The sequence below is a fragment of the Saccharomyces eubayanus genome, chromosome VIII (assembly GCF_001298625.1).
Source record: "Saccharomyces eubayanus strain FM1318 chromosome VIII, whole genome shotgun sequence".
NCBI lineage: Eukaryota > Fungi > Ascomycota > Saccharomycetes > Saccharomycetales > Saccharomycetaceae > Saccharomyces > Saccharomyces eubayanus.
The window spans coordinates 319,152-344,767 of NC_030983.1; the positions used below are offsets into that span (position 1 = coordinate 319,152).

The following is a 25,616-nucleotide window of genomic DNA, read 5'->3' on the forward strand; positions in this document are numbered from 1 at the left end:
TTCCCAAATCAACGATAAGGTTCGACTAATTTRAACCGAGCAAAGCAAAGATCTTTCTCCGATTAAAATCATACTTCGAATACTATTTGATCTGGTGATGAGTTCTGTCAGAAGGCCTTGTGCAATAATTTTGCAAAAAAATCGTTAATTTCGTGTGGCACGATGCTCTGCCGTCCGACGTGACAATAATAAACCTTATCACACCAACCAACAGGAATATTAGTAACAGCCTACCTTAGCAAGTAGCTTCAATCGCATACTGGCATTCATATGAGGCGGATTAGCGTTGCTTTTTATCCAGTATATGGGGAAATTGAAAGCGAGAAAGTAGTTTCGGGACACGCCAGTTCGATCGAAGCCGCGCCAACTAACAGATCGGCATTTCGTGCCACCCTAGTTAGTAGTGGAGTGCCAACACCAAGGTCTATTAGCAATATGTGCCCAACACTGTAATTCCTTGATCTACGATTTCTGCGTACTATTGCTGCTAATGGCTGTAAAATGAAAAACGCGCTGTAACCCGGCCAAAAGCTGGTGGCAAAAATGGATCTTTTACTAAAAGGGACCCCAATTAAGAACTCTTGAGTAGAAAGGATCTGTAGATAACGTGTTTGAAAAGTGCGTGTGAGCAACTTATTTGTGCATTGCAGAGGAGAGAACGAATCGGCAAGTTTTAATTTTAGTGTAAGATGGCCACTTTAGAAGAATTGGATGCTCAAACTTTACCGGGAGATGATGAATTAGACCAAGAGATCTTGAATCTCTCCACCCAAGAACTTCAAACAAGAGCTAAGCTCCTGGACAATGAAATCCGTATTTTCAGGTCCGAATTGCAAAGATTGTCCCACGAAAACAACGTAATGCTCGAGAAGATCAAGGACAATAAAGAAAAAATCAAGAATAATAGACAGTTGCCTTACCTGGTGGCTAATGTCGTCGAGGTAATGGACATGAACGAGATTGAAGACAAGGAAAATAGCGAATCCACCACGCAAGGTGGCAATGTCAATTTAGACAACACCACCGTGGGCAAGGCAGCCGTGGTAAAGACGTCTTCCAGACAAACCGTTTTCTTGCCAATGGTTGGCCTAGTGGATCCTGATAAACTTAAACCAAATGACTTGGTAGGTGTGAATAAAGACTCATATTTGATTCTGGATACGCTACCTTCCGAATTCGATTCTCGTGTAAAGGCTATGGAGGTTGACGAAAAACCCACAGAAACATACTCTGATGTGGGTGGGTTGGACAAACAAATTGAAGAACTAGTGGAGGCCATTGTGTTGCCAATGAAACGTGCAGATAAATTCAAAGATATGGGTATTAGAGCACCAAAGGGTGCCCTAATGTACGGGCCTCCAGGTACAGGTAAAACTTTATTGGCGCGTGCGTGTGCAGCACAAACCAATGCCACATTTCTAAAATTGGCAGCCCCTCAACTAGTGCAAATGTATATCGGTGAAGGTGCCAAATTGGTGCGTGATGCATTCGCATTAGCCAAGGAAAAGGCCCCTACTATTATTTTCATTGATGAATTGGATGCCATTGGTACGAAAAGATTTGATTCAGAAAAATCCGGTGATAGAGAGGTGCAGAGAACTATGTTGGAACTATTAAACCAACTGGACGGTTTCAGTTCTGACGATCGTGTTAAAGTCTTGGCTGCCACCAATAGAGTCGATGTTCTAGACCCCGCTCTGTTGAGATCGGGTAGATTGGACAGAAAAATCGAGTTCCCATTGCCATCAGAAGATTCAAGAGCTCAAATCTTACAAATCCATTCAAGGAAAATGACCACTGATGATGATATTAACTGGCAAGAACTCGCTAGATCGACTGATGAGTTCAATGGTGCGCAGTTAAAGGCGGTGACGGTAGAAGCTGGTATGATTGCCTTAAGAAATGGACAGTCTTCTGTCAAACATGAAGATTTCGTCGAAGGTATAAGTGAAGTTCAAGCAAGAAAGTCAAAATCAGTCTCCTTTTATGCATAAGAATAACAATCTTGATTTATCAACCTGCCATACACATATATACATACTTAACAACCACTTTATTTAAAGTCGCGTAATTTTGTCGTTACTGATACTGTATATGACTAATTGTATATTAATTTTAGTTAATGAAATAGAAGGATGGATTAATAAGAATATATTCATTAGAATTTCATTTTTCTTTATTTTATCTTTTGGTTGAATTGTACATTTTTCAAGGATACTGTAAAAAAAAAAAAAGTAAAAAGGAAGACGCACTGGAGGGCTGCATTTAGTATGAACAATTAACCCCAATAGAGAGTTTATCTACAACGCACATATATAGATGTGTTAGTAAAAGAAGTAGTACAGAGAAAGATAAAAGTTTTGGTACAAGCAAACTTTTCGTACCATTACGCAGTTCACATCAAACTGTTGTTAGTTTCAATTAAAGCGCTCGATATTCAATCGGAACATTAAGCTGCGGAGAATACATAGTTCAGTAACAAATCCAAGTCGAATTTATAGTAAGGATGGGACAGTCTTCCTCGACTCCTTCCAGTAATGAAGAAAAATCTTCCAGTTCAAGGAAATTCACTAATAATAGGGATGTTTTAGCGTATTTCAACAATAAAGCACAGAAACAAGTTACTCTACCCGAGTTGGTTAGCTTGAAGGGAAATCTGCAAATTGAAGACATGAATACGCCAATTTCCGACAAGTCCTTATGTAGCGTACTTCATTTTCCACAGACACATACTCTACTCGTGGGAATAGTGACTAATATGTTAAGAGTTCTGAGTAATTTCCCACTAATGAACTCATCTTATGAACCAATTACAGGGTACGGGCTACTGAAATGTGTTTTGTTATTAAACAACACACGATGCGGGAAGTACCTAAAATTCAAATCATACGATCAACTAAAATTACTATTCATATCGTTATCACTTCAAAAAACTGACAAAGAAGAAATACCTGAAGAAAATGAGGACACTGTAAAAAAGGAGAGAAACATAAAGCAAATTATAACAAACTTCGATGATGTCGACCCTGAAGTACTGTATATTCCCGCTGACTTTATGCTTCAATTCTTGAGTTGGCTTTTAATCCTGAGTACCGAATGTCCTACTAGCAATTCTAAGATGGGTAATGATAAAATCAATGACCAGTGGGATAGTTTCAAAATTTCAGCAATGAATCTTCTTAGAACAATGAATCCAGATGTGGTGAACAATACGGAATCACATCTCATAACATTTGATCAATTCTCAACTTCAATTAAAACTGTAATGCCAAATCTATTAAAGCCTTTAGAAAATTTAATGGAACACTTTTTTTATTTGGACAATGATCTAGTGAATTATGACACCAACTTGTCGAATATCCAAGATTCTAGAATAATGACACCAGCATTGCTAGCACAGCTATCCACGGGACTACCAAAGGAATTGTTCATTCAGAAGTTACAAAGTTTATATATTGGGAGAAAAAGTGGGTTCTCAATGAGGTCATTGCAAGCTAAAGTTTTTAAATGGATGGCTCCTTCAATTTTGATTGTCAGCGGAACGAGAATTACGAATTCTGATGAATATGCAGCTCAGAAAAATCCAAGGTATCGTCATTTTCTTGAAGAATTTCCTAAATTAAAGGATTCAGACCAAAAAATGGATGCATCGCACATAAATAAGAAGAAGACCACTTTTGCCGTATATATAGACGATCCATGGAAAGTGACAAACAAAGACTATTTTGGTGATCTGAACACAAGAATAATCCAAATATCGCCAGTGCAAGATATCTATAAAGTAAACCGAAAGGGCACAATTTATTTCAATACAATTGGTGGTGGAATTGGAATCGGAGATAAGCAACCATTAATAAAGCCCGCATCTAAAAGATTTGTACCAGGAAACGTGTYATTAACTTTCGATAGCACCTTAGAGTTCGCTGTTTTTAGGCACACCGGCTACGGAGGATCATTGGAGCCTGGATCTTTATCGGTAGAAAGAAAAGAAGAGGACTCATTTTTTGAATTACACTTCTTGATTCAAGATGTCGAGGTATGGGGATGTGGTGGCGAAAAGGAGTTAGAGGAACAGATGAAACAAATGGCATGGGAAGAAGCTGAGTCTAAGAGGAGACAACAAATTAATTTGAGAAGCTTAGGAGAAGACCGTGCCTTGCTGGAAATGGCAGGTTTAGTGGGACAAAACAGAGGCGGTGGTTCTATGTGATACTGACTGGGCTTGTTTGCATGTTTTTAGCTAGCATATTTATTCAAAGATAAAAGTCACTTTATAAAACTGAAACTCATTCGGTCCTTATTACACCTGTATCAAAAGTACGTATTCTTTATATATACTTTAGAGTTGTCAGTTTCTAATTCATTTCTTTTAGTGAAATATCTTATTTACCTGTCTGCCAGTTTCCAGTCGTTTTTTTTCTTCAATTTACACCAGCGAGGGGTATTATTTCTTCGATTTAGTCTTCTTCACTAACTTCTTTTTAATGTGCTTCTTGACCTTGGTTTTCCTTTTTTCTCTTTTGGTGTCTTTAGCTTCCTGCTTGCGTAATTTTTTAACGTCTTTGTCCTCATATTTCTTACCCTTTAGTATTTTTGGCTCATCGTCGTCATAATACTCGCGATCATCACTGTCACTTTCCTCATTCTCTTCGCTTCCACTTAAATCCTCGTCTTCACTTCCAGAAGATTCTTCTGATTCTGAAGTACTTCCGTGATCATTGTCATTTAAATCAAACTGTTCAGAGGCAGCGAAATTTCGTTCATTGTCATGGGCAATTAAACTTTTCAACAAATCGAACTTACCGTCTGTATATCTATCAAAATCTCTTTCTTCTAAGCCACCTAATGACCTAACCAAGTGCAGGGACCTGAATATCTCATCTTCTGCTTCATCTTGTTCCGTGGATTTTATTGGTAAGTTCTTCGCAATATATCCAATCAAATCAGTAACATTCTTATAATCACCTTTAAATTTTTCTAAGGCTTCCGATATTATAAACTGGAAAATAACCCTTTCAGGAAAAATATTAAGACCCATTTTCTCAAAATAAAAATTAACGTTCTTGATATCCATTCTCAAGAAATCTAAACTCATTGGGTGCTCAGGTTCTACACTCTGAGAAACATCAATCATGTACAACTGATCATCATGGATGATAGTGTTATATTCCGACAAATCAGCATGTACCAGACGACAGACTTGGTATAACAACCTCATATATGCTACCATTGTATGGTAATAATGTAGAATCTCTTCACGATCTTTGTATGGGTAATCTTTTAATTTTGGTGACGCAAATCCATTTCCCCTACTTAGAAATTCCATAACCAGGACATTATTCTTAACTTCTATTGGTTTAGGCGCCGGAATGACACCACTTTGGTGAATTCTTTTCAGATTTCTGAATTCTTTCTCAGCCCAAATTTTAATCATCTTTCTTGGATTATGTTGAGATCTGGCATTTCTAAATCTAAATTCACCATCAACGTACTTCTCACGATCTTTAAAAACTAAAATAGATGTTTTATAGATCTTAATGGCGTATTCTGCACGAAGTCCGTCCGTCTCTAAAACTTCGTATTTCCCTGTTTCTTCATCTACCACGGGCGCTTTACCTGTACCTGCAAAAGCATGGTAGACGTTGGCTTCTTTCCCGGTACTTAAGCAACCGTTCAGATCCGCAATGACACCTCTGTTGACCATTGATTTCAGAAATCTCATAGTTCTGGGATCCAAGACATTCTCCACAGTTGCCCGGTTAGCTTTATCCTTCGAAGTTTTGGCTTTGCTGAATGATAGTTCATCAGTTTTAATTTTGTGACTAAACTTCTCTAAGAGCTGATTATTGATATGGTCTGAAGCCCTCTGCGACACAGATAACTTTTCAAACTTATCCTCAAATGACATGGCGTTGAAAATAGCGAGCGTACGAGTCTATAATATATATCAGCTCTCTTTCTCTAATTTAGACAAAGTACCTCATCTCATCTTAATTCTCTATTTTTCACTATAAAATTTTCCAATTTTCGTCGCGCGATAAATCTGTTCGAAAGTACGTAATGAATATTATGAGTATATAATAAGAAAGATACACAACTGCTATTCTGACACATTTTTTAAAGCAGAGGAAGAATTGCGTTACAGCAAAAGGCGGATGCCAATAGAAAGAGAAGATGGAACGCATCTACATCCATGTTAGTGTTTAATCACTGTTCTTTCTCTTTTTTTCGCTTATGTCGGTTGAAACTCCATCGGTTCTCTTAATTACTGGCGTAGGTAGGGCACACGAGTAAGTAGCCAAGTCACCTGCATCAAGGCTTTTTGTATACTCAATAGTGTCGGTACTCCTTATAAGTTAAAAAATTTAGAGACATGTAGATTTTAACACCGACTGAAAACCGGGGCAAAGTATTCCGGGAAAGGGAGAGGATTGCCAAGGGCGGTCTTTTGGTATTTCTCAAAGTCTTGGCAGGATTGCCTTGCTTCCACCATAAGGGGGGTAAAGCTTGCCCAGCACGTAAACTGAAATGGCGACTTACTAATATACACACATGGACGTGGCATCGTATGGGTGATTACAAACATCCGGTCTCCCTAGTTCTTTCCAATGGTAACCGAACCTCTAGGGAAAAACTCGTGTGACAATAAAGGAGAATGGATACTGGTATCCCTTTGTTCGTCGTATAAAAGCGGACACATTAAAACTCGAATATATCTCTTAACTTCTTGCCTGTAGAATATTCTGCAACTCGAGCTAGTAGTTAACATAACACTAWCCCCCAAACTTAAAAAATGTCTGCAATTTTACACTACTCTACGAAAACTTTATCTCTGAATACTGGTGCCAAAATTCCTCAAGTGGGTTTAGGTACGTGGCAATCGAAGGACAATGATGCTTACAAGTCGGTCGTGGCTGCTTTGAAAGACGGCTATAGGCACATCGACACTGCTGCTATTTACGGTAATGAAGACCAAGTCGGCCAAGCTATCAAGGACTCAGGTGTTCCTCGTGAAGAAATCTTCGTTACCACGAAGTTATGGTGTACGCAACACCACGAGCCTGCGAAGGCCCTAGATCAATCCTTAAAAAGACTAGGTTTGGAATACATCGATTTGTATCTGATGCATTGGCCTGTCCGCTTAGACCCAAACTATGTTAAAGATGGTAACGTCTTGAGTGTACCAACTAAAGCAGATGGCTCTCGTCCAGTAGACATCACTAATTGGAATTTTATCAAGACCTGGGAGTTGATGCAAGAGCTGCCCAAAACCAATAAGGTGAAGGCGGTTGGTGTCTCTAACTTTTCTATAAACAACCTGAAGGACCTACTGGCATCCCCAGGTAACCAGCTCACGCCAGCTGCTAATCAAGTGGAGCTACACCCATTATTGCCTCAGAATGAATTAATCGATTTTTGTAAGAGTAAAGGTATTATGGTTGAAGCTTATTCCCCATTGGGTAGCACTAATGCTCCACTATTGAAAGAACCGGTGGTTCTTGAAATTGCAAAGAAAAACAATGTACAACCAGGCCACGTGGTCATTAGCTGGCATGCACAGAGGGGTTATGTTGTATTGCCCAAATCCGTCAATCCCGATAGAATCAAGACGAACCGTAAAGTGTTCACTTTATCTGACGAGGACTTTGAGGCCATAAATAATATCTCAAAGGAAAAAGGCGAAAAGAGAGTTGTCCATCCAGACTGGTCTCCATTTGAAGCATTTAAGTAGCCGTAGCCATGTTTTTTAAAACAATCAAGACATTTAGCAAACGTAAAAAAAATTAAGTTTTTTTTTTTTTTCAAATATGTTTCGTAAATATGATAAATACCAGGATATGACTATATATGAAAATTGCGCCCTTTACATAGTAAGTAGCACCAATCAATAATATATCTGTTAAACGGAAAGTGAAACCTCCTCCATATGCCTGAAAAAATGAAGCGTCGAGCAACGATAATGTGCCTAAACAAATCAGTATTGAACACCGATCAAGTAATCAGCCAATTGTTCAACGATCTTAGTGGCTTCACCGGCTTGTACAGTTGGTGGATAATGTGCGATTAAAACGGTTTGCTTTGTTCTTACACAAATAACACCTTCGGCATCATGTCTACCATAGATACTTCTATCATCTGCTCTCAGCAACATAAACTTTTGCCCTTGGATATGCAAACCATTGCTTTGTAAACCGGCTGGGTTGTCGAAACCTTGAACAATTTCTCCAATTTCATTTGGTTGTAAAGCCATGCCACCGGAAGTAGCCCAAATAGCATCACCCGCTCTTGAGAAAATGACAGCTTTGTCAACTTTACCGGTTCCTATTAAGTTATCAGTGTATGCTAATCAAAAAAAAAGCTAAAAAGAAATCTCATCCGGAAATTTCACGGAATCTTTTTTTCAGTCTGGTTAGTAATTCATTCTCTGTGAAAAACTCTCGAACATACGACGCTGTAAGCGTTAACAAAAATCGAGCATGGTAAACTCAGGCTTGATGATCGACTTTTTTCTTGCTCAATCAAGCATCAATTGACCCTTTCACATACCTTGCCAAGACATCTTTTGCAGTTGAAGTTGTGTATATGTGCGTATATAAGCTATCTTATCGAACGTCTTATAAGGATCACACAACTGTTTTAAAAAGGAAGGAAAAGGGTCAGCTTGTCCTTTAAAAGAAAAAAATATGCATTCAGAAGCGGGTAATCCCATTCGTACAAAAACATTTTCTTTAAAGTACTTCACTATTAAGCCATGGTGCCCCCAGTAATGATGCAGTCTTATCAAAGACTGCTATAGTACGTCGCTCTTCTCTATTTCTTTTTCATCTTACATAGTGATATATACACAAAAATCCCGTGTCTCTAGTCCTCATCTTCATCGTCCTCGATGACGGCAACCCTTCTTCTCTTGCTCTCGTTACTTTCGTCATCTCCTCCTTCCTCTCTATACATTGCCGCACCTTCTCTTTTTAAGTTTCTTAAGCGTGCCGCATTGTCTTCGTCGACTTCTTCTTCTTCTTCTTCTTCCTCCTCGTTGTCATCATCGTCATCAAATTCACCCTCTTCTTCATCATCGTCGACTAAAAAGTCGTCTTCTTCGTACTCGTTTCTTCTGGTGGCTCCATATGCAGTAGGGGAGCTCTGTTTTCTGAATGCAGTTTCAAAACCAACATCTGGAGATTCTTGTTTCTCTTTTTCTTTGAGTTGTCTTTTCCTTCTGTCTCTTAGGATTTGGCTTTGTTTCTTTTCCAGTTCTCTTTTTTCTACTTCGGGATCCATATTGATAATATATGTACCAGGACCTTGGTTTTGCCTTTGGTTCTTTCTTACAACAGCTTTACTCAACTTCTGATGTATTTTCGAACTGGTGGATGTTGGAATGAACATTAATGTCTTGTTAATTTCTCCTCCTTCGTAGCATTGCATTAGTTCTTGTTGGTCGTGCGACACCGTTAAAAATGTATTACTTGTATCATTGACCAATATGTCCGTATACTCTTCACCAACTTTTAGAGAATATGAACCATCCGACCATTGGACGATTTGTGTATTCGATTCTTTAAAAACGTGTTGGTCATTGTCACGGGAATATCTCCATCTAACTGTGTTTTCATCGATAAGACGGTCATCCAGTTGGTCTTCCTTAGAGGTTGAATTATTGGCTCTTTCGTTAACGCTGGCCTCAAAGCTTGGAGGGTCAAACGGAACTGGATCAATCGTTAGAAAGTTCGGAATTCTGGCATAAAAAATTTCATTATGAGACACCGTTTCATTTACATTAGCCTTACTTGGAATAATATGTCTAACAAGTTCTACATTCTCTTCTTTGAAAGTATGTGCGGCCTCATCTTGGTCAGAAAAGTCATTGGCATCTTCACCATAAAACTTACGTGTATACATAGCTTGTTCTTCTGCTTCATCATCGTCCAATCCGAGACTTTCTCTGTGATGTTCTCTATGGTTGGCACTTTCCTCATCGCTATTCCCACTTTTATCATTATTACTATTTTCATTCTCTGACCCCTTCCCGTCATTATCAACATCATCATCATCATCATCATCATCATCTCCAAACAGGTCATCTAATTCCGCCTCTTCCTCTTCTTCTTCCTCTTCGTCTTGGTTGTTTATTTTTTCATCGCTATTATCTTGTGTGACATCTGGTTTTTCTTCAATTGTATTATTAGGAGTTACTCCTAAGTCGCCAACAGCCTGCTCATTCTGCGATTGATCTACCGGAGTTTCAGATGACATCTTTATTATAATACAGTTTATCTTTGGCTTATTTTGGTTAGATGCGTCAGAATTACGCAACCTTTACCCTTTAATAGATCGCTTTACTTAAAGCTTTTTTTTATGCACTTGCTCTGTTTCTAGTTTTTTTTGTTTTTCATTTTTTTCTTTACGTTGAAGATAGTCACCCATAACGAGTGGGTATGGTGAAGCTTAGTATAAAATAATATGACTTTAGTGAACGCTTTTACATACTCTCTATTATATTTGAAATATCTATCGGTCCCCGCTACTCCAAGATTCTTTTCAAAGGCTCAATGTCAGCTTCTTGTCCTTGCTTGACATATACCAGGAAATAAGGAGTCGCGGTATTGCCTTCGTTGAAATTAAAAACTTCCTCTTCTGGAACTTCACTGATGGTTTCGTCATTGTATTTTCTCCAAACACCGTTCTGGTTTCGGTCCTTAATATATATCCAGTAATGACCATAACTGGCCTCGCCTCGATGAATGAAAACGGAAAATAGCGAGTATCCGTATTCCTTGAAATCGTCAAATTGATGGCTTATTTTATCCTCCAAACTGTTTATATCATTGTATAAACTCATCAATTCATTGTCAATATTAGTAACCTTGTTTTTCAACGTCTTTATCACGTTTTTCTTATCTTCGGTATTCAAAACCGTGTTTTCGACAATACTTGATTCTAATAATTTAACGGTTTCTAAGAATGCATCCTTTCTTGTTAATCCTGATCCATCACGATTCAACAGTTCCCTTTGTCTGTTTTTCATATCATTCAATTTTTGCTTTAATTGTTCTGTTTCTTCTTTTTTGGCTAACAAAGTAAGGTTATCTGTATCAGCGTATCTGTCCATGTAAATAACTTCCTTGAACGGCAAGGGCTCGATAGATTTAAATGGCATGAACCTCTCACGATCGTAATAAACTCTTTGAATTTGCACTTGCAAAATAGTAGGAAAAGTCGTCACGGCGACTGTACGTTTGACATCCCCGTACTCTTCCATTGTCAAATATTCATCCTTAAAATAAGAATCAAATGCGTCATAAATATCCTTAGGATGATCACCAATATTTACCAATAACGAGAGGAACCTTTCAACTTTTGTACGGACTTTATCTGTTGCAGATAACGGAACAATACATTGTTTGGTAGTACCATAAAATAGCTGCTTGATTAAGTCATATTGCTCATTGTCTTCATCATATCTAATAGGCTCTGAACCACTTTCTATTTGAAACAACACATTCCCTATACATTCTGTAACGTCTTGTTGTCTACCCATCTCCAAAGCATTCTCCAATTGATCTGAGCTAATTTTTGCCACACGCGTAGGTGAAGCCAAATCTGGGGCATCGTCGCTCATAACTATTTCATCATCATTCGATTCGGCTTTTTCATCATTGTTCTGATGTTTTTCGACATCACCGTTAAGGTTTTCATCCACTTCCAAATCAATTAAATTCGGATTTTGTTCGGTTATAACGTTTGCACCTCGCGGTTCTTCCTCTTTCAAATTTGTGGTGCCTTTGCTTTCTTTTTTATCTTCCACTTCAAACTCTACTTCGACATTACTTGGGGCAAAGGCTAGATAGGCCAGTTCTTTTGACGGAGTTACGCATCTTTGCTGTGAATGCACCATTGCATAGAAAAGATTGCGAAGTTGATGTATGAATTGAATAGATCTTTCTACTTCGCTTTCACTGATTTCCCTTCCACCAATTCTTCGAACATGGCCACTATTAGAAAGATGGTCATTAAAATTGTTTATTGTTTTTTGGTAATTCAATATATAACTTCTTAGGGGCGCAATAGAGAAATAGTATTGTAGCAAAGAATTTAAATAACAGGTATTTCCAATGTTATTAATACCCGTTGGCCAGTTTTCTGGAGGCAAAGAATTTGGATCTACTGTACCAGTTAGTAGGAAATTGGTGATTAGATTTGAATTTCTTTCTATACTGATTTTAGTCAACGCTGCCTTCAAAATAAGAAATTGGTCCGGCTCATAAACATTTTCGTCAAACCACTTCCCTTTGAAAATTTTCAGTATTGTTTCGTCAGAAGCATTTTCGTTGACTTGCAAAAGCTTTAATGCCTCTTGATAATCAAGTTTTTCTGGACCATAATAATTTAAAAATTGTGGACATTCATCTGTTAAAAAATTGAATAAGTCGAGGCTTCTTTTACTGATCGCAATTGTGTAAAGCGCTCTGTCGCAATCCAACTTCAGTCCTGGTGAATCATTAATCTTAATTGAATATGCAGTTTTTATAATATCTTCATCAACTGATTCATCAATTGCAAGTGTGTCGTATGCTTGAGATAAGGCTCTGTATGGCTCATGGTCGACGTAAAACTTTAATTTGTTGGATTTAGTATATTTTGCCAGCAGTCTAAGAGCATTTTTCAAATTTGTTAGATGATTGGAAGTTGCTTTGTTCTTGTTAGAAGTTTCAAATTTATATATAGACAGTAAAGTCGCTTCATTTAACTCGGCGATATTGTACTCCTTTGGGTCAATTTTGAAAACCATCAAAGCGTTCTCCAAAGCTTCCTGACCAATAATGTCTTGTTTTCCACAATAAGCAATTATTTGATAGGCGCCCTTCCTATTTGCAATATAAGTCAATGCGTCAAAATATAATCCAATGTTCTCAGGATCTAAAGAGGATAACGCTTCATAGTTTCTGATTATGTCTCTATCAGTATAATAATGTGAAACGGAAAGATTAATAAAATGTGGTTCTGCGTCCAGGGGCGAATGAGCCTGTTCGTTAAAATTTAGTAAAATTCTTGCTCTTGATTCTCCTAACAATTGAAACCACGGTAATATAGAAAAAGAAGTTTGTATAGAAGATAATCCCTTGACACTTTTGGTGTTTTTCAAAAGGGAATTCGGCGCCAATAACGAAGCGGATAATTGACCCCAGAATATAAGTTGTAAACACTTTCTCACATATGATTCACGAATTTTCCTGATCTTCCAATCACCTACATAATCCACCATATCAGGAGGAACATATTCAGTAAATGATTCGTTTGTTTCTTCATCAATTTCTGAGCTGGCTTGAAATCCATATTTCGATGTTAACCACTCAGGATTCAAGTGTGTGTTTAAAACTAAATTTCCTGAGTCAATAGTCTTTATAGGTTCAGCAGTACTTCTCCTTGCCAGTGGTCCTTTGAATATTTTAAAGAGTGTGTAGAAGCAATCAGGCTGGGATGGTATTTCATTCTCGTTCAATGATTCGTTTTCTAGACACAAATCATTGTATCTTTTTTGAATGGCGGCAGTTGTAAAGCTGTCGCGTTCTTCAGGTGAATTAAATTCTGGGTTGAAGATTTCAACTAAGATCAGTTTATTCGTGTCATCGGAAACATAGATACCATAATCCTTTAAATTTGGGTCAGAAGAATCAAAAGTTGGCAAATCTACTAAGTCATGTTCATGCAAACGGTCGAGTGCGTGAAATTGAGTAACACCCACGTGCTTTTTCAACCGTTCCAATTCTTGACGAATCTTCACAGTGACTTTCAGATGATAAATGGGAATTTTAACAATATCATCAAAACCTGCAATTTGCTGTTCGGTTAATGAAGGATTCAAAATGACGGCCTGTAAGACTTGTATCTTGTTGTATTGTGGGCACGAGATAGAATCGTATTCAGTTTTGGTTTGAAGGACCACTTGATCAGTTAAAGAGCCTAATGCATTTGGACGGATTCCGCTTCTAAAGTTCGAGTAGGAAAGCATAGACTTCTTTAAAATACCGGAGGTTTTCAGACCCATTTCTATTACACGTGGATCTGTCGAATTAAGAAAAGCGGTATCACAAAGTATATCGTCCAAAAGCCTGTCGGAAGTCTTCAAAGGTAAATAGGTGGCAATATTTGGATACAGTAAATGCTTCCCATCGTCAACGTCCACACTAGTTGACTGTTGACTTGTGCTTGTTTCATATAGTGGACAGTCATCTATAGTATTAGCTTTGTCAACAGTATGGTCTTTTTCGTAATTGGATAGTTGATTTTGATCACCCTCGATTGCATTTTGAAGCTCATTATCTTCTTTTGGCATTTCCCCAATTCTTTTTTTATCTTCAAGAATAAATTTTCCAGCGAACTACCCTATAATTAATAGTAGTGTCTCAATTGTGTACAATGTCCTTTAAACGGCAAGTTGCTCGTTTCCCAAAGTGTGTATTTTGAATTTACTTTACTTAGCTGTTGTTCTTAATTAAAGATCTAGTTTGTACTCACCCTTATAGAAACGAACCCATACACCCCACCTATTACATATAGAGAGCATTTCTACTCTGATAATTCTGGTCATACTGGCGTTAAGTGTATATGGACTCTACATAATTTTATAAACAATAGCTCGATTCATGCACCGTAAGGGCTTTCTCCGCCTCATCTCCTCATTTTTCTTTCAGTGGACGACGCAATCCTTCTGCGCTACTTCCCTATTTAAATTCTCTCAGCACTCCAGATGGCAACTCTACAAATAGTTTTTATACCCTTAGYGATAACTGTATAGGGAATTGCCATGTAAGAATTATGCTTGATAGCTGTATCCAAATGCTCTAATTCATCGTCCCGGAATTGTCGGATGGTAGAAGTCAAGGACTGGACTTCCTCACTCGGACCCTTTGTTCCGTCGGTTCTTTCCAGATCGAATTGGTTGGCCAGGTTTCGCAACTGGCCGTTGTAGTGGCCTCCAATGACCGTTTCAACAGCCTCAGTACACGCCATCGCTGCTTCTGGAGAAATCAATGCGGTACCAGCCCCCATTGCAAAGGCTCCTACTTTCCAAAATGGCGTTAATAAGGAAGGCCTAACTCTCCTTTTTAGCTGCAAGTTATTGAACGTGTTATGATGATGTACCTCTTGGTCCCACATGTGCTTTAACACAGGTTTCAAATGAGGAAATCTATGAGCCAATACGAAGTACTGGCCAGCGTAGATGTAGTCTGCACCCAACTCACCGGCTTGGTCAACACGAATAACACGATCCAAGAAGGCAGCTTGTGCGTCGGATAAGTTCTCGGACTTGACAGCATGTTCTGGTTTTTCGGCAAGCTTTGTTAAAGTGGGTTCTGTTATCATTAATGATGACAGGACAGAGAAACTCCGGCTAGCTGGCCTGAAGACTGAAATTCGAGACAGCATGGTTCGGACGTGTCTCTTTACGTGTACAGGATATGTTCAAGTCGTCTAATATCGACTTAAAAGATTTAGAATGTCAAATCTCTAATCACCACTTTCTAATCTATAAAATTAAGGAAACCTTTTACATCTCATTATTGTTTTTTTCCCTGAAAATCTCGTTTATATGAAAAATATACAAAGGGCGTTATGTGAAGGGAAAATAAGTCAATACGTACAAAAGGACTACTGCTTAAGACAAAATGTTGGAGCCGTCATCCAACACATCTCTCCAGTCTGTTAGTTTGTATTCCATGTTATTAGGATGGTATTGAGGATAGTGTGCCTCGATGGCTTCGATCAATTCATCATGGAAGATTTTGTATCCTTCCCCAGAGAAGTGTAGTCCATCCGTTAGTAGGCTCTTCCAGGCATCACCGTCTATCTTTTGAAACGCTTTATTCAAGTCCACGAAGGGGATTTTTTCGTCGTCGGCCAGCTTTGCTAACGCATCAGAATAGACTGTAAAGTTCTCGTTGGTACGCACATATCCGAGAGCTGTTTCGTCAGCCCTTGCTTTTTCCCACTTCTCTCTATCCACCAGTGCCGGGCCTACAATAATAGGAAGAACGTGATGAGCTTTCATGACAGACACCATTTGACCTATATTATCGACAAATTCTAAGAGAGGCACACATTGAGGGCCAGCTAAGCATGCATCGTTGGCACCGAAAAAGATGGTGGCCATGGCAATGTTGGGCTCGTTGTTTAAGATTTCAGGAAGAACCTTCAGTGCCCACTTGGAGTTGTACCCTTTGAATCCTCGCTGAAGGATGTCCATTTTTCTTGTATACTCGTTAACCAACGCGGCTCCAAGAGCATAATAATCTTTATCATCCTCTGTGGGCCTAGTATTGAATGCAAATTCAGTGATGGAATCCCCGAACAATAGAAACTTCTCGTATTCCATGTTCCACTACAATGTAATGCGCCAAAAAATTGATAATGCCCAAGGTACCTTTTTGTTTCAAGGTATAGCTTCGTTCTTGCATAACAAAAGCAGAGACGTTGGAAAGGTGTAAAGTGCCCTTATTATTGCGCGCTTTATGCCGAATGAGGAAAAAGTATGAAAAAAAAAAAGGCAGTTCTCGAGCAAAGATTTAACATCACCAACGTGTACTTTTCTCTATTGATCTTGGTTGAGACTGGACTAATCAAGCCGCTAACGATATTGAGCATTTTTCCCACGGAGAGCACTGTGTAACCTGACGGAGTTTGTCTACCGAATCTAGTGTTTTAAGGACAGATCAGTCAACATTCTTGATCAATTTTCCAGTTGCTTAAAATAGAAAAAAAATCGATCTTTATCATTGAGTTTCTGGGAAACAAAAAAGCATTACGGATTTGACATCTTTCGTTATATTAGCTTTGTTTCCAATATACAAATAGTGGGATCAAGTAGGAGAGGTGGAGAAGAGAGTGTATCCAAATGGCGTCAACCTTGCCCAACGAACAATTTCCCTCGTGTGTGCGGTGCAAAGATTCTATAACCACTGGGCACGCGTATGAGCTAGGTTGTGATAGATGGCACACGCATTGTTTCTCATGCTATAAATGTGAGAAACCATTAAGTTGTGAATCTGATTTTCTAGTACTTGGAACTGGTGCCTTAATTTGTTTCGATTGTTCCGATTCATGCAAAAATTGTGGTAAGAAAATTGACGATCTGGCCATTATATTGTCTTCGTCAAATGAAGCTTATTGTTCAGATTGTTTCAAATGTTGCAAGTGTGGTGATAATATTGCTGATTTGCGATACGCAAAGACCAAGCGGGGCTTATTCTGTTTAAATTGCCACGAGAAGCTATTAGCCAAAAGGAAATATTACGAGGAGAAAAAAAGACGACTTAAAAAAAATTTGCCCAGTCTTCCTACTCCCGTGCTTGACAATGATTCTATTGATGTAACTTCAATTACGGCAGTTGCACCCAAAAGGTCATCTAGTAGACCTGTATCACCGGTTAAGAAAATATCCTTAGAGTCCGAATCTATGAAAGATATAGCAATAGAAACCAACTCGAGCGATATCATTCCGCATTTCATCACTGGGTATGATGATAGCGACGATAATTCTGGAAGTTCGAAATTCGGTTCTAATATTTCAATAGACATTATAGAACCACAGCAAGATAGCGCGGAGCATGCAAAAGATGAGAAAGTAGAAGAGGTGAAGGTGCATTCTAGAAACGCATCGCTTGACATAGCATTGGATGCTACTCCAAGTCATAAGGTCTTGTTGGGCAACACGGAACCTCCGAGCCGCTCTAAGATTTTATTAAACAAAACACCATTAAGGAATTCATCCGGACAATATGTCGCAAAATCTCCAAGTTCTTATAGACAGGGTATAGTTGTTAATGATAGCTTTGAGGAAAATAACCAGGTCGAACCTCCAAATGACGGTTCCCGAACCGCAAGTGAGCTGTTGAGCTCGGTATTACATAGCCCTGTTTCTGTTAATATGAAAGATTCGGAGGGGCTCGATTTGGATCTTTTCAATGCTAGGTCGGTCTCCCATATGGCTCCTTCACTATCAATGAATGGTTTGAATAATATCCGTGGAGAGAAAAGCCAATCACAAACTGTTGGTGTAAAAGGGGACAGAAATAGCAATGATTTGATCTCTACCCAACAACAGCAAGCAGCGAAATCTTCTTCCCACTCGAACGATAACGGAAATAATAAGAAAATATCAAGGTCACTGTCACGAAGGTCTAAAGATCTGATGTATAATCTGAAGTCTAAAGCTACAAGTAAACAAGATAATAGCATTAAGCTTTCACCTGCTTCTAAACCTTCCTCGAGAGGATCACAGGAGTTACTTAGAGAGTTTGATACGCATCCTAGTTTGGGCACTACAAGTACCAACAGCAATTATATAGACACCTTGGTGAAGAACCAAAAAAACTTAAATCCAAAGGGATCTGCTGACAGTAGTATTCCCAAAACCAATTCTGATATAGGACACAGCGCCGATGAACTGAACTATCTTGGAATAAAATCACCGTCACCAATTGGTCATTTATTACAATCACCTGCCACACCAAGTAATGTATCCATGTATCGAACCCCGCCTTTGGAAAGCTCACTAACATTCGATAGGATGAATGGATCTTCATATAGTAATCATAATCATAGTCTACCTAGTTGGCAAAATACTCCAAAGACACAGTTGGAAAAGAAAGGCAATCTCGAAGGACAAAGTAACGAATCTAAAGATAGATCGTCTTTCGATAAAGAAATCACAGCAGCTGAGTTACATTTAAAGAAACTAAACATAAACTTAAAGGAACTCGAATCTCAAAGGGAGCAATTGATGAAAGAGATTAATGAAATGAAGTCTACAAAAGAAACGCTACGCCAGCATATCGAAGCCTTTAATATCGAAAGAAGTAAATTATATCTAGATTCAAGCGATTCTTCAGAGAATCCTCCTACAATAAAGGAAACTGGTCTGGACGGATTATCACCTATGAGGCATGTTGCAACCACAAGCTCTGTAACACGCAGTTCTGTTAAACCGAAATTCTGGAAGTTCTTTTCATCTACCAAGCCCCAAGCCGAGCAATCTATACAAGGTACAAATACCAGCAATCTGAATTCCGTCATCAAAGCCGCTCCAGTTTTGCATTCTGTTCCTTTAGCTACTAGCAACTCCGGTCGTATAGAAATCTCACCTCCTGTATTGCAGAATCCTAACGAATTTAGTGATGTAAAATTGGTCCCTATTGAAAATAGTGGAAGCATGGCACTAAATAAGGATACCGAAGATTATTCGGATGGAAGCAATCTGTACGGTTCAACTCTGGTTGCTAGGTGTAATTATGAAAAAAACAAAATACCGATGTTACTATCTGTCTGCATAGATTTTATCGAGGCAAACGAGGAAAATATGAAGTCAGAGGGTATATATAGAAAATCAGGGTCACAGCTAGTCATTGAAGAAATTGAAAGGCAATTCTCCCTGTGGCAGGTACAACATGATAACGAAATTCCTAATATTTTAACAGATCAAGATCTGAATGCTGTCACTGGTGTATTGAAAAGATATTTAAGAAAGCTTCCTAATCCGATCTTCACGTTCCAAGTTTACGAACCACTAATGAACTTGGTTAAGTCCAGAAAGATGATGGAGACTTTACCATTTACGGGAGGAAAGCTATCTCTAGATTCCAGAAATTCGGATAATTATACTACCAGTGTAAGTGCCTTAAAAAGCATATTGGAAAGATTGCCAAAGGAACATCATAGGGTATTGAGGGTACTTAGTGAACATATCGAAAAGGTTACGAAATACAGTGATTGGAATCGTATGACACTTAATAACTTAGCTTTGGTTTTTGCGCCTGGTTTGATTCGTGATTTTAGTGGAGAAAAGGATATTATCGATATGAAAGAGAGAAATTATATCGTAGCATTTATTTTAGTGAACTATAGAGAGCTTTTGGCGTAGGTGTTAGGAGAAATTTTGATCCCCTAGCTTTTGGGTTGCTTAGGGACATCATTTTGTAATTTAACCAGTGTAGACGATCTTCGTATAGTCAATGTATATATATAGACATGTTTATATACGTGTGTGTTAATGCATAAAATAATTTGAAAATTCTGGTCGTTATTCCTCTTTAGTGGTGTGTGTATCAACACAGGCATCGGGAGTATTTGATAAAACACGTGCATATTACTTTGCGATCATCTATTGACGGAGTATTTATATATTCAAGCATTATTTGTTTCCTAAATAAGCTTCGTAACCTATGGTTTCTAATTTCTTCGCTTTAAGAAGGACTTCCTCCTCTTGCTTTAATAGAAATTGTTCCATTTTCGTTGTGTAACTTGAATCATAAGCACCAAGCAGTCTGATGGCCAACAATGCGGCATTTGTACTGTTGTTGATAGCAACGGTGGCTACTGGAACACCTCTAGGCATTTGTACGATTGAATGTAACGAATCCACACCGTCTAGACAGGAACCCTTTACGGGTACACCGATGACAGGTAGTGGTGTCATTGCTGCCACCATACCTGGCAAATGAGCTGCACCACCGGCACCGGCGATTATTGTCTTGATACCACGCTTACTAGCAGAGATGGCATATTCTGCCATTCTGTGTGGAGTTCTATGGGCAGAGACTATAGTGACTTCAAATGGAACGTCAAAGTCTTTCAAAACCGCACAGGCAGCAGACATTACTGGTAAGTCTGAATCAGACCCCATTATGATACCAACCAATGGTTTAGCCATTGCTTCTAAGTCTAACTTCTGAGCAACAGATATTTTGATTGGGATGTTAGTTCTACCGGTAATATAATTCAGCCTTTCTTCACATTCATCCATACTTGAAGCTATAATGTTTATGTGACCTACTTTTCTGTTAGGCTTTGACTCTTTACCATACAGATATACTGAGGAGCCTGGAGTAGCCAATGCTCTTTTGCAAGTTTCCAGTTCTTTATCCTTCGTTTGTTTATCTCCGAGAACATTCAACATAATGGCGTTAGTTGAAATAGTTGAAAAAGATGTAAAATTTTTTGGCATTGGCAGATCTAAGACAGATCTTATATGAGCTTCGAATTGAGAAGTTACACAAGCGTCGATGGTATAATGACCAGAATTGTGGGGCCTTGGTGCGATTTCGTTGATTAGCAATTCCCCAGTTTCCAAATAGAACATCTCCACACCAAATATACCGCAACCTGGAAAGGACTTAATTGCGTTTTCGGCTAATAATTTTGCCTTAAGTTGAATAGAGTCTGGAACTCTAGCTGGTGCATAGCATAAGTCACATATGTTGTCCTTATGGATAGTTTCTACAATAGGATAGGAAAATACCAAGCCGTTGACTGATCTTACAATCATGACGGCTAGTTCTTTAGTAAATGGAGCCCATTTTTCAGCATACAAGGGACGATTTTTCAATACTTCCAAAGCTTCCGGGATCATTTCCTTATTTTTCACAACAAAGTTACCTCTCCCATCGTATGCCAAAGTTCTAGACTTGAGAACAAATGGGAAGCCCAATTCACTACCAACTTTTAACAGTGACGCTTCACTAGGTTGTTCCACAGGAATGCTTTTGGTGACGGCAATACTATTCTTAATTAAATGTTCCTTTTGGACGTACTTGTCTTGAATCAACTCAATAGTCTCTGGAGAAGGATAAATCTTCAATTTTGGGTATTTGACTTGCAGATTCTTCAATGTAGGAACATCTACATGCTCAATCTCAATAGTCAACACGTCACATTTTTCGGCTATCTTTTCGATATCAAGAGGATTCGAAAAAGAACCGTTAACATGCTCGGTGGAATTGGTTATCTGTTTGGCTGGAGAATTTTCAGCATCCAATATGACCGTTTTGACGTTGAGCCTGTTAGCTGCTTCAACAATCATACGACCCAATTGTCCACCACCTAATATACCGACAGTTCTAGAATCCATGTTTGATTATTTTTCTCAAATTTCACTTTGGTTTGGCGTGCTCGTAATACTAATCTTTTGATGAATTATTGAAATATTTTTTATTCGACAATTTATACATGAAATACTTTATAATAATGTCGATCTGATTCTTAATAAAAGGTTAGCAAGAGTCAATTATGACATGTTACCCGGATATTAGCCTTCAAAGAAGAGTCATTTTGTCGAACTAGCCATAATAGTGCTTAATTTTTTTAGTAAGAAGGGCTTCTTTTTATGGTAAAATACCGGACTAGGGAAGGAGCAAAGCTTTTTGTTTCTCTTCCATCTTTATTTTAGGGGAATCTTGGAGTTCTAATTCAAGCGCTTTTTTTTTATTCGAAGTATTATTCATGTTCTACAAAAAAGAGATCATTATTACACCAAAAAGTAAAATTTATTACGTTACCAAATATCTTTTGATACTTTCTTATTTTTTTGACACTACATTTTCGGATGTGCTCATTCTCTTTTAATAAATAACGATTATATGTGCATGGATTATATATCAAATTAATATGCTATAGAATCTAATGATAATGTAGTACACTGATATGCCAGTTGACTTTTAGTCGAGTCAAAATGCAAAATAATGATGGCGAAAGGAAAGAGAAAAGGAAGCAATATGCTTGATTCAGAAAGATTATTGGCCCATGTATTTTTGCAACAGTGTTGTCAATAATTGTTCCGAAAAGATCCTGTTTCAATATCCATAGATTCTCTCTGGTCACTCATTTCCTTCAAATTATTCAGCATTCCAGTTCTATTAGAAGATAACGAAATTAAATCCCTGGTGGATGGTGATGATAACAAAACAGAAGAAGCATTCCTTCGGTCACCACTGCCAGAATCCTTATTTGCACCAACATACCGTGTTTTCAATTCTTCATAAGCTTCACGGAATTGTTTGTGAAGATATTTCTTTAATAGAACTTTACCTACAGGATGACATTCTAGTTTAAAAAGTAAAAGCGTAATGTTATAACTGATTTTTGTTGCTGTTCGTTCTAGTAGAGGGGAAGCCTTCAGTTTAGGGGAAACAATTGACGATGCATTTGTATAACAAGACTCCTTTAGATTTCCGAATTCCTGCCCATTAGTCCTCGAATTTTTTGCGTTGGATCTTGTAGTCATTTGTAAAAGCTGTTTTAACGAAGATGATTGAGCTATCAGAGAAAAAGATGTCCTCTTTTTGGCCATGGATTTCGTATTTAGCAGTTCCCGCTCATCATCCTTGCCAGTAAATGTTAAGAAAACTGCCAAAATATCAAAACTGTAAATATGTGTGAAGAGATCTATCGAAGAAAACAAAACGCCATGCGTGTCATTTTCGGTACCCATGTGGCTACCGAAATTATTAAATCTTCGATTTACTTCTTTTTCGAAGCTCCATTTGGAAAAAGTATCTGTCTGTAGTTCAGCTAGTGGTAATATTCTAGATGGAGAATAGTTTAAACAAGCATTCAAAAACTTCTCAACATTTGTTTTGTTTATGGACACCATACGAAACAATTCTTTAACAATAGAAAATATTTGACTAAATTGCGAGTAAGTTTGCTCTATTGTAAATAATTGGCGTGTGCTTCCCAAGTTGAGGAGACAGCTATCCAAGGTAGATAATAATTCAATACAATGCAATGTAAAATAGTCGAAAAACTCCGGAAAAAGGAAAAAGTCTTTATAGGTCACGATATATTCATCTTTCAGTGCTATATCAAACGATGATTCTCGCTTTTTGGTAGCATTAAGAAGACTTTCTAGTTGAAGAACATTCAGCCTTCTCAATACACTCATCATAGTATCACTATCATGATATTCACCGATGAGAAGAGAAATAAACTTTTGGCCCAAGTTCGCTTGATTTTGAGCAACTGCATGAGGTGAAGAATGAGGTGAAGAATGAGGTAAAGAGTGAGGTGAAGAATGAGGAGGCTTGTTAAACATTTTTTTTAAACCTTTGGATCCATTCTTCTGTTCTACCCTCGGAGTTGGTTTGTAGTTTCCAGTTCTACCACTTTCATAAAATATGTCTGCATCCATATCGTAGTAATAGTCCCAAATATCTATTTGGTACCGGAAAATCGGATTCGCGGTCCCAATTATTGCAAAAGATCCAAGAAAATCGATATTTGACGTTAAATACGCTCGTAAGCCATCAACAAGCGATATATCCATGAAAGGAAATACCAACATTGCGCTTCCTTTGAAATATGGCTGCGAGTCACCAGCATAAGTAGCGGTTATATTAGCCAATGATAGAATGAAAGCACAAAGATCTTCTTTATTCAGTTTAGTTGAGTTGATAACTAACTTCCACTTGTTAGATTTTGAGCCGGCTTTAAGAAGATAGGGGATGAATTTGTTCAGAAATCTTAAAACTACTGCATGGTAATCATTCTCAATATAGATAGGATTGCTCTTCACCATGTTGAACTGTAACGGAATTTTTAACACATATAACGGGAGTGTCGTGGGCTTAAACTTCGTAAAATGATATTGAACGAACTGGTCATCAAATGTTATGATGTTACCGTATCTGTCGTTGGTGTTGGATCCACCTATGTGAAACAGTCTCTTTAGGGTGGAGTCAAGATCCATGAATATTCTAGCTATGACAGATTCGTCACAAACGGAATGTAACACATCTTGCGTACTTGCTTTGGAGTGTATCTTATTAATTAAAGAGAGATCGATACTGTTCAGCATTTCGAAACAATCGATGAGTAAGCCTAAAGAAACAGCTTGGGACGATGCTGTCATGTACAGATCTAGTATAGATACCAGAATGCTTTTAAATGCGAAGAAGGTTTTCAGTGGTGTGCCGATGGCAATCGATTTAATGACAGCTCCTCGATCGTTTGAGGTATCCAGAACAGCGTTGGCCACATTAATGAAGAACAAAGTGTCGTTGTTTATCATTTCCTGGTTGTTATAGGACTTTTGGGATTCTAATGTATCGTCTTCTATAACAATGGTGTGTCTTTTGTTCTTCTCATCATAATTATTTTCAACATCGTAATAACTTCTACTATGTGACTGGTCACGTTGATGTGGGTTCAAACGGGTGTCTTTCGGTACCGGAAAAAGTTGGTAACATTGAGTAGACCTGTTATAGTAAAGAGTAAATGTTGTAAGGTCTGGCTTACCAGGGTTTTGTTCTATACTGCTCGGGATCATAAGACTTGCCAAGTTTGTAGACACCGACGTATAGCCATTAGATTCTCTATACAATGACTGCCTAAATCCTGGAATACTTTTTGGATACTGATATTTCACTATAGGGCCCAGCTTATTATGAAATTCTGCGGATATTATATAGCTTACGTTCGGCACCTCAAGTGGGAATGCTTCACTTTCTGCCCCAAAGCTGCTACTAGAGTTATTTATTTCTCTATGCAACATCCGGTAGCCAACAATGTTTGGGTAGTGAAGGATTTAACGATGAATGTTTGACTTTAGTGTATCTAGCTTGCCTTTTAAAAGTAGAGCCACTATTCTTGAACGAATTTTTTTCTGTTTACATTTAAATTCAGTCAAATCAAATTTTTTCACTTAGTCAAATCCGAAGTCCAGGCTACGAACGTATCGTAAGTGTTTGAGATAAAGCAGCACTCAAATAAAATCTGAGATGCATCCGGTAAAAGAAGCCCAAAAAAGGCGAAAAAACGTGCTTGTGCAAAATAAGTCTGTGCAA

The 25,616-nt window shown here is 38.1% G+C and overlaps 12 protein-coding genes across 12 annotated transcripts; 4 read left to right on the plus strand and 8 right to left on the minus strand.

The window, feature by feature from the left end:
- Positions 1–689: 689 nt before the first annotated feature.
- On the plus strand, positions 690–1,994 carry RPT5 (proteasome regulatory particle base subunit RPT5; the record flags this gene model as incomplete). Its single annotated transcript, XM_018367955.1, has 1 exon — positions 690–1,994. The coding sequence occupies one exon, from the start codon at positions 690–692 to the stop codon at positions 1,992–1,994; it is 1,305 nt and encodes a 434-aa protein (XP_018219337.1).
- A 512-nt stretch (positions 1,995–2,506) lies between these two features.
- On the plus strand, positions 2,507–4,210 carry RTC5 (Rtc5p; the record flags this gene model as incomplete). The annotated part of the gene is made up of 1 exon (XM_018367956.1): positions 2,507–4,210. One exon carries the CDS (start codon positions 2,507–2,509, stop codon positions 4,208–4,210), a length of 1,704 nt encoding a protein of 567 aa, XP_018219338.1.
- Positions 4,211–4,444: 234 nt separating this feature from the next.
- On the minus strand, positions 4,445–5,908 carry RIO1 (protein kinase RIO1; the record flags this gene model as incomplete). Its single annotated transcript, XM_018367957.1, has 1 exon — positions 4,445–5,908. The coding sequence occupies one exon, from the start codon at positions 5,906–5,908 to the stop codon at positions 4,445–4,447; it is 1,464 nt and encodes a 487-aa protein (XP_018219339.1).
- An 885-nt stretch (positions 5,909–6,793) lies between these two features.
- Positions 6,794–7,732, plus strand: GCY1 (glycerol 2-dehydrogenase (NADP(+)) GCY1; the record flags this gene model as incomplete). The annotated part of the gene is made up of 1 exon (XM_018367958.1): positions 6,794–7,732. One exon carries the CDS (start codon positions 6,794–6,796, stop codon positions 7,730–7,732), a length of 939 nt encoding a protein of 312 aa, XP_018219340.1.
- A 243-nt stretch (positions 7,733–7,975) lies between these two features.
- On the minus strand, positions 7,976–8,251 carry PFY1 (profilin; the record flags this gene model as incomplete). Its single annotated transcript, XM_018367959.1, has 1 exon — positions 7,976–8,251. The coding sequence occupies one exon, from the start codon at positions 8,249–8,251 to the stop codon at positions 7,976–7,978; it is 276 nt and encodes a 91-aa protein (XP_018219341.1).
- Positions 8,252–8,862: 611 nt separating this feature from the next.
- On the minus strand, positions 8,863–10,254 carry LEO1 (Paf1-complex subunit LEO1; the record flags this gene model as incomplete). Its single annotated transcript, XM_018367960.1, has 1 exon — positions 8,863–10,254. One exon carries the CDS (start codon positions 10,252–10,254, stop codon positions 8,863–8,865), a length of 1,392 nt encoding a protein of 463 aa, XP_018219342.1.
- A 268-nt stretch (positions 10,255–10,522) lies between these two features.
- On the minus strand, positions 10,523–14,335 carry UBP2 (ubiquitin-specific protease UBP2; the record flags this gene model as incomplete). The annotated part of the gene is made up of 1 exon (XM_018367961.1): positions 10,523–14,335. One exon carries the CDS (start codon positions 14,333–14,335, stop codon positions 10,523–10,525), a length of 3,813 nt encoding a protein of 1,270 aa, XP_018219343.1.
- Positions 14,336–14,727: 392 nt separating this feature from the next.
- Positions 14,728–15,429, minus strand: CAT5 (putative monooxygenase CAT5; the record flags this gene model as incomplete). The annotated part of the gene is made up of 1 exon (XM_018367962.1): positions 14,728–15,429. One exon carries the CDS (start codon positions 15,427–15,429, stop codon positions 14,728–14,730), a length of 702 nt encoding a protein of 233 aa, XP_018219344.1.
- A 229-nt stretch (positions 15,430–15,658) lies between these two features.
- Positions 15,659–16,375, minus strand: IAH1 (isoamyl acetate-hydrolyzing esterase; the record flags this gene model as incomplete). The annotated part of the gene is made up of 1 exon (XM_018367963.1): positions 15,659–16,375. One exon carries the CDS (start codon positions 16,373–16,375, stop codon positions 15,659–15,661), a length of 717 nt encoding a protein of 238 aa, XP_018219345.1.
- A 519-nt stretch (positions 16,376–16,894) lies between these two features.
- RGA1 (GTPase-activating protein RGA1) lies at positions 16,895–19,918 on the plus strand (the record flags this gene model as incomplete). The annotated part of the gene is made up of 1 exon (XM_018367964.1): positions 16,895–19,918. One exon carries the CDS (start codon positions 16,895–16,897, stop codon positions 19,916–19,918), a length of 3,024 nt encoding a protein of 1,007 aa, XP_018219346.1.
- A 270-nt stretch (positions 19,919–20,188) lies between these two features.
- On the minus strand, positions 20,189–21,904 carry ADE2 (phosphoribosylaminoimidazole carboxylase ADE2; the record flags this gene model as incomplete). The annotated part of the gene is made up of 1 exon (XM_018367965.1): positions 20,189–21,904. One exon carries the CDS (start codon positions 21,902–21,904, stop codon positions 20,189–20,191), a length of 1,716 nt encoding a protein of 571 aa, XP_018219347.1.
- Positions 21,905–22,597: 693 nt separating this feature from the next.
- On the minus strand, positions 22,598–25,324 carry AFI1 (Afi1p; the record flags this gene model as incomplete). Its single annotated transcript, XM_018367966.1, has 1 exon — positions 22,598–25,324. One exon carries the CDS (start codon positions 25,322–25,324, stop codon positions 22,598–22,600), a length of 2,727 nt encoding a protein of 908 aa, XP_018219348.1.
- Between the last annotated feature and the right edge of the window lie 292 nt (positions 25,325–25,616).